At 49.9% G+C, this 12763-nt stretch overlaps 1 protein-coding gene across 6 annotated transcripts in view; it reads left to right on the top strand.

Annotated features, from left to right (window-relative positions):
* The window catches only part of ZSWIM8 (zinc finger SWIM-type containing 8), a 118356-nt gene that overhangs the window by 81446 nt on the left and 24147 nt on the right, over nt 1–12763 (top strand). For all 6 annotated transcript variants that reach the window (XM_019502417.1, XM_019502418.1, XM_019502419.1 and 3 more), the window contains 8 exons: nt 91–215; nt 3739–3973; nt 6271–6423; nt 6905–7127; nt 7313–7602; nt 8014–8237; nt 8527–9009; nt 9656–9824. In XM_019502417.1, coding sequence (XP_019357962.1) covers nt 91–215; nt 3739–3973; nt 6271–6423; nt 6905–7127; nt 7313–7602; nt 8014–8237; nt 8527–9009; nt 9656–9824 — 1902 coding nt within the window. The remainder of the gene's footprint in view (nt 1–90; nt 216–3738; nt 3974–6270; nt 6424–6904; nt 7128–7312; nt 7603–8013; nt 8238–8526; nt 9010–9655; nt 9825–12763) is intronic.

Raw genomic sequence — 12763 nt, 5'->3', positions numbered from 1 at the left:
AAGCAGCCTGGGGAAGGAGGTAAAATGCATCAGATGAGATTAAATTTCATGGGTTTGCCTGTCTCTTCATCCTTCTTTTCTGTCCTGCAGGTATGAAGACAACTGTCAGTGAAGCAGAGCATCCGCTGCTATGTGAAGGCACTCGCAGGGAGAAAGGTGATCTGGCTCTAGCTCTGATGATCACTTACAAGGACGACCAGTCTAAACTCAAAAAGGTGTGTCCCTTGAAAATCAAGAGCTGATATCTGTCAAGTACTGTTTGGCAGGTGGTGTTTGGTTTTGTTATTAGAATCAGGATTGTCAATATGTTTGGACCAGTGATTCTCAGCCAGGGTGGTGGGGCACTCTGGGGTGCCTCCTCATCTTTTGAAGGGTGCCCTGAGATGTGAGGAGATGAGTAAAGCTAGGAGATAAGCAGTTAAACTAAGCAGATAAGAGCAGATTCAGGCTTTTCTCCGATAGGAGCAGGTTCAGGCACTAGTCCATTCCCACTGCCTGGCCTCTCTGCAAGGAGGTAGATACAGTAATCTATAGAATAGTTTTTGAAATTGGGCGCCACTCAATTTACAAATGTTATGGAGAGGGGCCTCAAGTCCAAGGAGGTTGAGAATTGCATGTCTAGACTTCTTGAATTACTGTCAGGTTCCACCCTCAGGCTGGTAAGGTTCATTGTATTACTTATCTAACTTGCTGTGTGCTGCCTGCATTTGGTCTGTACCCTCATTCACAGGCATCTGGCCCAAGGTTTTGATGTCCATTCTGTATCTGGCTTCCAACCTACCTCAAGGGTATTGGCCTCCATTCTCTGCCTGACCCAAGTAATGAACCTGTGTGTGGGGGGGTTGGGCTTTTTGTGTGTGGTCTTTGTGGCAGTTCCCTGTGACTGATACATGAATAGAGAAGTGTAATAAACATTTCACTTCATAATATATCCCAGTGCCATTATACTATTCACTCCTCTCTTTCAAATGCTGTTGAAAAAGACAATTGTACAGTAAAAGTAAAAGCTGCTGTTGCTTCCAGGAAAACTTTGATGCTTATTACATTTAGAAATACTTCTATTCACATACTATATCTGCGGTGCTTTCTTCTTCTCTTAGACTAGGGACAGACATTCCCTAAGCCTGAACTGATTCAATCTTTGCAGGTTAGTCTAACCTGCCTAGGCTGAATCAGTTTGTAACTGTCCAGACAACCCCTCTGGACTGAAAAAAAATGCAGGCACATGCCTGCAGTGGCTCAGACTAGAAGCTGGGGGGCACTAGAGCAGTCCTCCCTTCCCTTCAACAGTTCTGAGCTGAAGAGGGGGTGACGAGGGCCCTGCAGGAGGCTGTGATTGGTGAGGGGTTTAAATTCCCCACCCTGCCTGCACTGTCCCAGGCTTTTTGCTGCTTGCTGCTCAAGGGGTGGGAGTGTTGCCAAACCTTGCATCTGTTGATACGGAGTTTTTCAATCTCCATCTTCCTGCTTCTTCAGACTGTCTATCTGCAAACTAGGACATTTTTAGTACCTTTCTCTGTCCCCTCTTGAAGATGGATTGTGGCAGCAGGTTGTTTATTGGCCCATCAAGCTCTACAAAAGAAAACATCTCTCTCATTAGTTTCAGGGTATTATCTGCAGGGTGTATTTGCATTTGCAAGCCACTAGCTCTCTGCCCTTTGTTCCAGTGAAATTGGAGACCCACACAGACACCCATCAGTATTAGCTAGCATGGAGGGCAGGGGGTGGGAGGGTATGGCCAGATGCTGGGTCCCTGCTGAGAGGTGTGGGAGGGGGATCCCTGCTTGAGCAGCCAGCTGAGTGGGGGAGGTGTGGAGCAGGGGGAAGTGTGGCAGCTGCTGCTATCACTCAGCCAGCCTGAGCAGTGATAGTGCTCTGGCTAGGAAGGAGAGGGGTGGGGGCTACCCCTGCTTTGCTCTGTTCCAGCAGACAGCGCCCCCCAGCCCAGAGGGCATGCTGGGATGATGGAGGTGTCTAGTTTAACTTTAACCAGGAAGGGGTCTGGGACAGACATCTCATAAACTTGTTTGACCCAAATCAGTTAAGTCTGATACTACATTCAGCCAGGCTTATCTCAAACTGTTTTCAGCCATTCTGAAACTGGTTTATGTACACTGAACATCTGTTCCGTTACAGGTTTAAACTAGTTTTTGATCACTTAAACTGGTTTGTGTAATGCCTGTCCCTAGCCTTAGGGAAAAGGGCAGGAGAAAAGTTTCCTCTTAAAGGAAAGTTCCTTCTGCTGCCTTTTTTTTTTTTACTATTACTAATTGCAATTGTCTGCCTGTGACATTACCAACTGTGTATATATTAATCTTCAGAGTTATCAAAATTGATTATTTCCGTGTCAGGGCTGGGCAAAAGTGGACACAATTTTTTAAGTTGTTTTCATACAGATGTTCCTCAGTAGCTACCAATAAAAGGGGCTTCAAAATTTTTAAAATAGTAGAATTCACGCACTGGCATTCCTCTCATGTATAAAAATACTTGCGGTAGGTCAGTATTCTACAAATGAGAGGCATAAGCTTAGTGAGTTGGTCAAGGTCACTTGTTAAATTTAGTCAAAACTGTGAATAGAATCTGAATCTCCATCACCCTAGTTCTGTGCTTTAACCACTCTTTGACTGTCTGAATTGTCTGACATTGAATGACGGCATATTTTCAATGAGTGCAACTACTGTTTTTGGGTTTTTTATGGTGTGTATGAAATCTGCTTCTTTACATAAGGGTGTAGAGCAGGTAAAGTCCACCCTATAGGCTGGATCTGGCCTGCAATGGACTCCATTTCCCAGCAGCCTCTGTTTATATGGCTTGGGTCAGTTTCCATGGAGACCCCAGCAGCAACCATAGGTGGGACCAGGGTTTCTGTGGAGACTTGCCCCAGCACTAGCAGTGCCAGCCTCTTCCTGGTGTGGAGTGCTGTGCTGAGGGTGGGAGCAGGGGGGAGCTCAGCTGCTGCTGCCTGTGCAGGGCGGGTGGCAGTGGCCGTGCCACTAGGAGGGGTGCCTACAGGGGACTAAGGGGAATTTTAGGTTGGCTGTAGCTCTGCAAGCCTATCCCCTAGCACTGTCCTTGCCGGCAGGGCATGCAGCAGGGTGGGGAGCTGCTCCAGATTCAGTCTGGGATCTTGTGGCAGTGACAATGTGGTCCAGAGCTGCAATCTGCAGCCTGCATACCCTGGGCAGGGGCGTGCAGGCAGCAGATCGTGGATCGTGGCTCTGACCTGGCTCCAGACCTCATGGTCACTGTTGCAAGGAGCTGGGGCAGAGTTGTGATCCATTGCCTGCACGCTGCAGATCGCGGCTCCACCCTGGCTCTGGACCACGCAGTCACCACTGCAAGATCCCAACTGGGCTCCGGAGCAGCTCTGCGCCCTGCCAATACTGCTGGGGCCAGTCTCCACAGAAACCCCAGCTTTGCCCTAGGGCTCCATGGAAACCACCCCAGCTATGCAGGCAGGGGCTGCTGGGAAATGGAGTCCTGCTGCCAGCCAGATCCACCATTTTGCCCACCCCTGTTGTAGTCATGTGAGTACAGTGTGTGGGTGGCTGAGCTCAGGGCACAGAGCCTACTTTTTTTACCAAGAAGCAGGGAGTGTATTTTGTTTGAACTGTTACCTAATGGAATTAATTTTGTCCATTAAAGCTGAATGACTATCTTGCTTACATCCCTTAAAATGCTTTGGTGGTTTCTCACTCATCTGCTAATCCCTGGGGTTTTTTTCTCACTCTGTTAAAGATTTTAGACAAACTGCTAGACAGAGAGAGCCAAACGCACAAGCCCCAGACGCTGAGTTCCTTCTACTCTTCCAGCAAGCCCACAGTAGCCAATCAGAAATCTCCTTCCAAACATGCTGCCCAATCCACTACAGCAATCCAGCAGCTTCCAGGGACTTCAGTCACACAGCAAGCAGGTGTAACTGCTGCAGTCCAGAGCAGTCCTTCTGAAAGCTTTGTGGAGAAGAGTGCACAGGGTAAGATACCTGGTCCAGTGGAGCCATGCTGAATGTTCTGTTCTTGTTTGATGAGAAGGGAAGCTAAGGTCCTTGTTTCTTCTGAGAAGCAGCCAGGGCTGATGTGACATAACACTAGAGTACTGTTGAGTACCTTTCATGGAGAGGTAACGGAGTGGCTGTGTAAGTTCATTCCCTAGCTTATTGCACACCAGCTTCCCCATCTAAATGGGTAGCAGGTCAGTGTCAGCCAGTCACTGAGCTCAGTCCATTTCATGCCCCGTGCTGGTTCTGAACCACAAGACCATGTTCTTTACTTGCTAAATTTAGTAACTCCGTTTTTGATGCCCCCATGTTTCTTGAGTCTGCTGCATGTGCATGTTCTAGCAACACCTGACATGTTCTAATACATTCCCATATGTTCCCATATTTGCAGGAAAAAAAGTTGTGGCATGTTTGGGAAGGGCAAGTCCCTTTTGATTTTTCTTTTAAAAGAGAAAATAATTTTGAGGTATGAATGAAAGGAGGGATTAACATTGCTTTGTTTAAAGCCCTTGTCGTGTGTAAAATCTCTTCAAGTTTCTTTACCAAAGAGTAATGGACAATTATTCACTCTTCTGCTAGTCTTTGTATAAAGATCCATTTAAAATGCAGTTCTCTTGATGCATGTTGTAATTGAAAACTTAAAACACTTTGTGATAACTGTGATACAAGGATAATATGGTAAAGGATGATTTGGATGTTTCTCCATGTCTGTAATTGGAACAAATTACATTTAAAAGTTTGTGCCAGAAGATGAATCCTGGCTTTTGCTTCTTGGTAACATTCTGATCCTCTAGAGCAGGGGTAGGTAATGTTTTTTTGGCTGGAGTGCTGAAAAAAAATACAGTGCCTACCTTGGAAGGTGCCAGAGTGCTGGCATGCCAGAAAAGCTAAACTAGGGAAGGGGGTACATGTTAGAATGCCCTGCTTGTGCTCCTTGCCTCCCAGCCCAGGCTCAGTGGCTATCAGCAGCTATCCAGAACCTATCCAGAACCTGGGCCAGCTGCAGACGGGAGGCTGCAAACATCTGCTGTGGCCCCGGCCCCAGGGAGGCAGCAGATACTGGTGATGCTTCCCACTGTGCTGCCCTCGGCACGGCTCCCTGCTCTGCTGCCCTCCCCTGGGTCCTCTGGAGTGCAGTGTGTGCAACCCAGAGTGGCAGCATGCAGATGGGTCGCACAGGGAAGCTGCTTGCTGCTGCAAACTCCACGCTGCCTGGGTCACACTTCCCCTGTGTGCACGGGAGCAGCATGGGCAGCACACAGGGTTGTGCCCCTTGTTGCTGCCCCCGCCTGAAGGGGAAGTGTGGCCAGGGCAGTGGGGAGCTTGGAGTGGCAGGCAGCTTTCTGTGCCCCTTGCTGTGCCCTGCTACACCATATTTCACACGCTACTTTGCAGAAGCGGTGGTGAGGGCAGCACAGTAGGGAGCATCGCTGGTGTCTGCTGCCTCCCCAGAGTGCAGGGCTGGATCTGGGGCTGGGAGACAGCTGGGGCCAGGGCTGGGAAGCTGCTGATAGCCATGGAGCCTGGGCTGCTTGCAGCAGGGCTTCCATCCTCCCAGCTGCCTGCTGGGAGCAGCCCAGGGTCGATGGCTATCAGCAGCTACCCAGAACCTGGGCTGGCTGCAGCTAGGAGGCTGCAAACAGCTGCTGCCTCCCCACCCTGGGCTTCGGGAAGGCAGCAGGTGCTGTCACTGTGCTGGGGAGGCAGCAGCTGTTTGTAGCCTCCCAGCTGCAACTGGCCTAGGCTCTGGGGTAGCTGCTGCCAGCTATGGTGCCTGGGCTGCTTGCAGCCTCCCACCTACCTGCAGGGAGCAGCCTGGGCTCCTGGCTGGCAGCAGCTACCCAGAGCCAGGGCCAGCTGCAGTCGGGAGGCTGCAAACAGCTGCTGCCTCCCTGTCCCGGCCCCAGCGCATGCTGAGGAAAATGGCCTTGTGTGCCATGCTCAGCACACATGCCAGGGGTTGTCAACCCCTGCTCTAGAGTGAATGAGGTGGGGATGGAGAAAGATCAGAAACACTCCATGTAAAGTGCACTTTCAGCCTCAGCCTGGATTTATATATGTGCAACTCAAATACTTATCAGCGTACCCAGGCTACTCTGGATCAACATCAGACCCCAGTGTGTGATGGATTATCCTTCACAGTCCCACTCACTTCACCTAGTTGTATTTCTACTGAGGGGCAGTGTTTTTGCTTTCATGTGGGCAGAGACATCTGGCTTTTCATGTTTCAGGATTGGTTTCTGTGCATGTTTTTACTTTTGTGCGTTGTGCAGAGAGCTCTCAGAGGTCCCCTTGTGAGCCAGCTGGGGAGTCCAGTGTCTTGAAACAAGAGGGGAAGGTCCCTAGTCGTCTGGCTCTTGGAAGCAGAGGTGGATACAATGGAAGATGCTGGGGCTCACCTGTCCGACAGAAAAAGAAACACACAGGTATGAAGTCATTAATTCCTGCAGTATCCAAAGCTGTGCCAGCTCTCTGCAGGGCTAACCTGCAGAGCTAAAGCCCATGGAGCAGGATGCTATGTTTTTTGGGCTCGGTGCCAAATCTGAGTGAGCTTGTTGCCCTTCTTGCAGCTCTACCTGGGAATTGGTTGGGCTGGGGTGTAATTCTTAGGACTATGGGTGGGGAAGATTTCTCTGTGTTATATGAAGTGCTCAATATTGCACTTGGACCTTAGACATTTGCCTTGGGTTAATCACTTGGAGCTTGTGGACTCAGTACAGTGGTGCTGGATAAACCAGCAAGTTAACTATTTATACTCTTTATTTGTATTCCTATTTTAGCCTAGTAAAGAAAAATGCTCTGTGGCTGATCACACTGTCAGTTACCTCAATGCTTTGTCTTTAGTCGGGTGTGGGGCTGACCTGAGGCAGAGCTTGCCCATTGACATATTTGGCTATGGTGTTGTAGGCATGGCCAGCATTGACAGCAGTGCTCCCGAAACGACCTCTGACAGCTCTCCAACCCTCAGTCGGCGGCCACTGCGAGGGGGCTGGGCAGCTACCTCCTGGGGCAGAGGGCAGGACAGTGACAGCATCAGCAGCTCTTCAAGTGACTCGCTGGGTTCATCATCCTCTAGTGGCAGCAGGAGAGCCAGTGGTGGAGCACGTGCAAAGACCGTGGAAGTTGGCAGGTATGCTGTCATACATTCCCTCATAAATAGCATGCAACCTTGGTCTCTTTATGAGGGGCCTGGCATGGATACAGGAGAAGTGTCTGCCAGAGGGAGCTTGCTTTGTCAGCTCCTGACCCTGTGGAGTTTTTGCACTCCAGCTAAACAATTTGTCCACTGGCGGCTCTTGTATCCTGTCTTTATAGGTACAAGGGGCGGCGGCCAGAGAGCCATGCGCCTCATGTCCCAAACCAGCCTTCGGAGGCAGCTGCTCACTTCTACTTTGAACTGGCCAAGACTGTCCTTATCAAGGCAGGTGGAAACAGCAGCACATCCATCTTCACCCACCCATCCTCCAGTGGTGGGCACCAGGGGCCCCACCGCAACCTCCACCTCTGCGCCTTTGAGATTGGGCTCTATGCACTGGGGCTGCACAACTTTGTCTCCCCCAACTGGCTCTCTCGAACCTACTCCTCCCACGTCTCGTGGATCACAGGTGAAGGCACCATTTGTTAGGGTGCTGGTGGGCTGGGACCTTGTTCTTAACAGCACTGAAGAACATTTAGTTCTCTATAAACTAACTCTTTTTATAGATGCTCCTTGCTAATCTTGTAAATCATTGGTATAGGTGTACATAGGTGCAGCCTGCTGTGATCAAGAACAGGCAGTAGTTGGCCGGGGTTTGCACAGCACTGCTACTTTTGCCCTGGGGAGTTCCTCTATTGATCTGCTTTTTTGACTGTGCTGTCACCTACTGCAGTGACTGGCCTTCATTTCATTTTCCAGAGGGGAGCTGTCTACCCTGGGGAAAGCTGAGCACCTGTCTCCTGCTGCAAGAGCTGACTGGTGCTGCAGTGAGGCACTGGCAGGTAGTGTGATGCTCTCCTCTCTTCTGTCTGGTTCTCAGGGCAGGCCATGGAGATTGGCAGTGCAGCCTTGAACATCCTGGTGGAATGCTGGGATGGACACTTGACTCCTCCAGAGGTGGCCTCATTGGCAGACAGGGCCTCAAGAGCCAGGGACTCCAACATGGTGCGAGCAGCTGCTGAACTTGCACTAAGTTGTCTGCCTCATGCTCATGCCCTGAACCCAAACGAGATCCAGAGGGCCCTGGTGCAGTGCAAGGAGCAGGTGAGCACCACACGCTTGTGGCTAGTTGATCTCATGGGGTCTGGACATTTTAGAGAAGCAGCCAAGGACCTGGGTCTTTTTTTTTTCTCAGTTTTTTCATGGGTTCTGCTGTTTTCTGTTTCGGTCCTTGGCTGTAATCTTATTTGTCTGCTGTAGCAGTAATGAGCTGCCAGCTGCACCAGGCAGTGTTTGTTATTTTGAGACACCATTGCTCATGGTTTTTTCTGTACTGCAGTTTTCTTCCTTCCCTCATGGTGTTGGGTTTTTCTTCATTCTCTGCCATGACCAGGATAACTTGATGCTGGAAAAGGCCTGCATGGCTGTGGAAGAGGCAGCCAAAGGAGGTGGGGTGTACCCAGAAGTCCTGTTTGAAGTGGCACACCAGTGGTACTGGCTTTATGAACAGACTGTAGGTGGGACCCCAGCGCAGAGGGAAGGAGCTACTGGCTGCAGTGCTAGTGGTGCCCGGGCAGCCTCTGAAGCAGCACGTGGGTTGACTGACAACAGAGTGACCTCTGAACCGACCACAGTGACAGTGGCAGCTGCTGTGACGGCAGCAGCAACAGTGGTGCCAGTGATCTCTGTGGGGTCGACCATGTACCAGCAGCATACGATGGCAGGGCCAGCAATGGCGCATGCACACACACAAGGCCTCCACCCTTACACTACTCTCCAAACCCACATACCCTGTAACCCCCAATATATTGGACATCCTATTCAGCACATGCCACGCCCAGCAGTCTTCCCTGTGCCTGGCTCAGCATACCCCCAGGTAAGTCACCGCCTGTGGCCTGGCGATCTTTAGTTCTTCCTCTCCATTCATGGTAACTTACCTCAGCAATTTGTAGCATTGCTGGGGTGTGGAGGGCTGGGGGTGAGAAATCCAGGGGTGAGAGCCAGAATCTATTGCGTTCCAGTCTGTTTTGTCACTGACTCTGGTTTGGGCAGCTCCCTACACCTCCTGCTTCCTCTAGGGAGCTCCACCTCCCAAGGTAGCTAAGCAGACAATGTCCTGGGAGAATGTTAAGTGGAGTACAACCTACTAGCATGATGATTCTTGCCTATTTCCTGGCAGCATATTATACAGTTGATAGAAATGCCTCTGACTTGAAGAACTTAGTCTAAATAGCCAGTACAGAGGGATGTGGAAAAAGGCTTTCTCTACCAGTTCTTCTTGGAGCTGGATGAAATATTTCTGTTTAATTCTACTTGGATTTAAATTGAAGAGGAGCAAATTTGTGCACTAGCATCATTGTGATTCCTGTGCTCCAAGTTAGGGGTGAAGAGCCTCTGGCACTGGGACTTCCAACACTTTCCTGTACTGGAATTGTGAGTGTGCAAGGCTTATCTAAGATCACTTGTGAATGGACCTGGTGCCCTAGAGGCAAATGTGACTGCTTGGCCTCTTTCTTTTCCAGGGTGTCCACCCAGCATTTATAGGTGCACAATATCCTTACTCGGTAACAACGCCATCTTTGGCAGCTACGGCAGTGTCGTTCCCAGGGGTGCCAGTCCCATCCATGACGCAGATCGCTGTGCATCCATACCACACTGAGACAGGACTGTCACTGTCTTCCAATGTAGCGAGTGAGTACCTTGGTTGCAGCTTGTGCAATGAACATTTGGGAAGCAGTCCTTGTGGCTGGCTCCCAGTGTTTCCTGCTAGTCTGGAATAGGACTGTCCCTCCTGAAATGTCCCACAAGTTCACCACAGCCCAGAAAGACACTGAGGTTCATGACAATGCACTACGGGTTTTCCTGGTGTTGTAGGAGGTTGTAATGAAGCAAAGAGAACTGAAATTGCCAGCATGTCTTGGCTCCTTATACTAAACTGAGCAAGAGACTTGGCAGTCTGCTTCTGTGTAGCTGGATGAGCTTTATTTTCTCCCCTCATCCTCTTGTCTTTAGGCATGCCTGAGTGATCTTGACAGGCTATGCAGTGCTTTTTGGTCAGCTGGCAGGACCTGTTTGAAGCATCAGTATTTTTGTTAAAGGTTTCCTCTACTACACAAGCGCTTGGATGTAGTGTTTCCCCAAATGGGTAACCCTAGGAGAGGGGGCTCCTCAGCAGTGGGGAGGTTAGGGAAGGTTGAGAACAGCCTCTGAGTAATTGCTCCTAGGCTGCCTTCTGCCTGGGCCTGTTGCTAGTATGAAATGCAGTGTGGGAACAGCTGTTGTATGTGGCAACTGCTGACCTGCTCCTGCTGCTGCAAGACATGCATCTGGTAGGGGATGATTGGCTCACTCAGTTGCACCATCATTTTAAGCCTGGGTTAGATGGGAGGGTGTTGCACACAGAATGGTGCTGGCATGTGTACACGCCTAGATGTGTCCCATGGAGTGCCAGTGCCTTGCCAACTTACTGTTCTGGGAGAGGCATGTTGGCCTCCCTCATGCCAGATGCGTAGGAAAAAGGGACTTCTGTGTCTGATATTCAAAGGGCACTTCCTTCACTTCAGCATAAAAATGACTAGAAACTCTGAGGAGGTCTCAGGATCTTTCACCTGCCTGATCTGGCTCAGCACAACCACTTGCTTTTCAGCTTCAGAATTGAGCTTTGGGGGAGTGGGCTGACCCCTGGTTGCAGAACTGTTGCCATTCTTTCCTGGAGTCCCAGACCTTTGGAAAAGGAATAAAATCTGTCACTGTCTGACTTGTAGGAGTTCAGCTTCTCCAGTTCTAGTGCTCTGCCCCTTCCGAAGCACTGTGTGGCAGGTCAGGGAACACTGGCTCATGTGACTTTGCCTGTAGTTCTGGTGGACAGTCAGCTCCCCCCAGCTTGCCTTGGAATGCAGCATGGGTTTTGCAGTGCATTGTGGGCTGAGTTTACCAACCTACTGCCTGCTTAGCTAGTGAGGTCAGACTGACTTGCCTGAGATGCAGGTTTCAGGGGCTCAGCTCTTAATTAACTTATGAAGAAGCAGGGGCTATGTTAAAAGAAACATAAAGGAGAACTTGGAAGGCTTCCCAGGCTCATGTAGCAAGATAGATGTTAGAGGAATATAGGGAAGCTGTGAAGTGGTTCATTCATATGTGAATGGCATCCTCTGTTCACATATGGCTGGGGTTCTTAGGTGTGCTCTAGTGTCTTTCTCCAGAGTTTTGATAAGCTCTTATCCCTTGGTAATGTCCAGTTTGACTTGCTCTGTCCTTGTACATGCTGAGGAGATGCACTGTGCCAGTTCTATCATGAGTTTTTTTGGGAATAGGTTCTGTCAAATCCATCTTCTGTCCTAAGAGCACTTAAGGGTTACAGAGCCATTTCAGACCTGCCCCTGCTGATCTAGCATGCGTGCATGGTTACTTGTGCTAGCACTGCTGGGAACCCTGCTGTCATCTCCATGGTAGGAAAAAAAAAAAGTCCATGGTTGGCTTAGGATAGTGTTCTCATTATAGTGTGTACTGATGGAGTCACAGCTGCTTTTCAGTGAGAGGATTTCAGAAGGCTCAGTAGAGGTATGGCTGCAGGTAGGACTGGTCCCTTGCCCAGGGTTCCACCTTTCTAGGCTACTTAACAATGATTGTCTTCATGACATTCTCAGCCAGTTCTCAGTGGGTGAAATCTGGGCAGGTGACACTTTGAGCTTACTAAAGCCTGGCAAAGACCTTTGAGTCAGCAGCTCCCATGAACCCCACTGCCCTCCTGAGCTTCCCACCACTCTGTGCCCCCAAATGTCACTTTCTTCCAGAGCATTAACAAACAAAAATGTAGAGATGGTGGTTGGAGTCTTACATACCGTGTCAGTGGGGCAGTATCTAGAACAGGGCAGGTCTGCATGTAAACAGTCCTTTAGGAGTCTGTTTGGTTTTATGCAAAATATGGAGTTCCCACCTCCTGTCATAGATTTCATAGACACTAGGACTGGAAGAGACCTTGCAAGATTTCATAGACATTAGGGCTGGAAGGGACCTTGGAAGATCATCAAGTCCAGCCCCCCATCCAAAGGGCAGGAAGTCAGCTGGGGTCATAGAATCCCAGCAAGATAAGCATCCAATTTGCTCTTGAAGGTGTTCAGTGTAGGTGCTTGAACCACCTCCGATGGCAGGCTTTTCCAGACCGTGGGGGCTCGGACAGTAAAGAGATTTTTCCTTATGTCCAGCCTGAAGTGGTCTTGTAGTAGTTTGACCGTTCAACCTCGTCATCCCTTGGGGCGCTCTGGTGAACAAACATTCCCCCAGATCCTGGTGGTCACCCCTGATAAACTTCTAGGTGGCCACCAGATCACCCCGAGCTTGTGCTTTTCCAGGCTAAAGAGCCCCATAGCTCTCAACCTGTCCATCGTAAGGTCTGTTTTCCTGACCTCTGATCATGCATGTGGCTCTTCTCTGGACTCTCTCAAGCTTCTCCACATCCTTTTTGAATTGTGGGGCCCAAAACTGGATGCAGTACTCCAGCTGCGGCTTCACCAAGGCCGAGTACAATGGGAGAATGACATCCCGAGATTTGCTTGAGAAGCATCTATGGATGCAAGCCAGCATTTTGGTTGCTTTACTAGCTGCAGCAGGCTCATGTTCATCTTGTGGTC

Source organism: Gavialis gangeticus, unplaced genomic scaffold (assembly GCF_001723915.1).
Source record: "Gavialis gangeticus isolate Ggan-Ray unplaced genomic scaffold, GavGan_comp1, whole genome shotgun sequence".
Lineage (NCBI taxonomy): Eukaryota > Metazoa > Chordata > Crocodylia > Gavialidae > Gavialis > Gavialis gangeticus.
The sequence above is the reverse complement of the archived record's forward strand: the minus strand, read 5'-3'. Positions and strand labels throughout refer to the sequence as shown.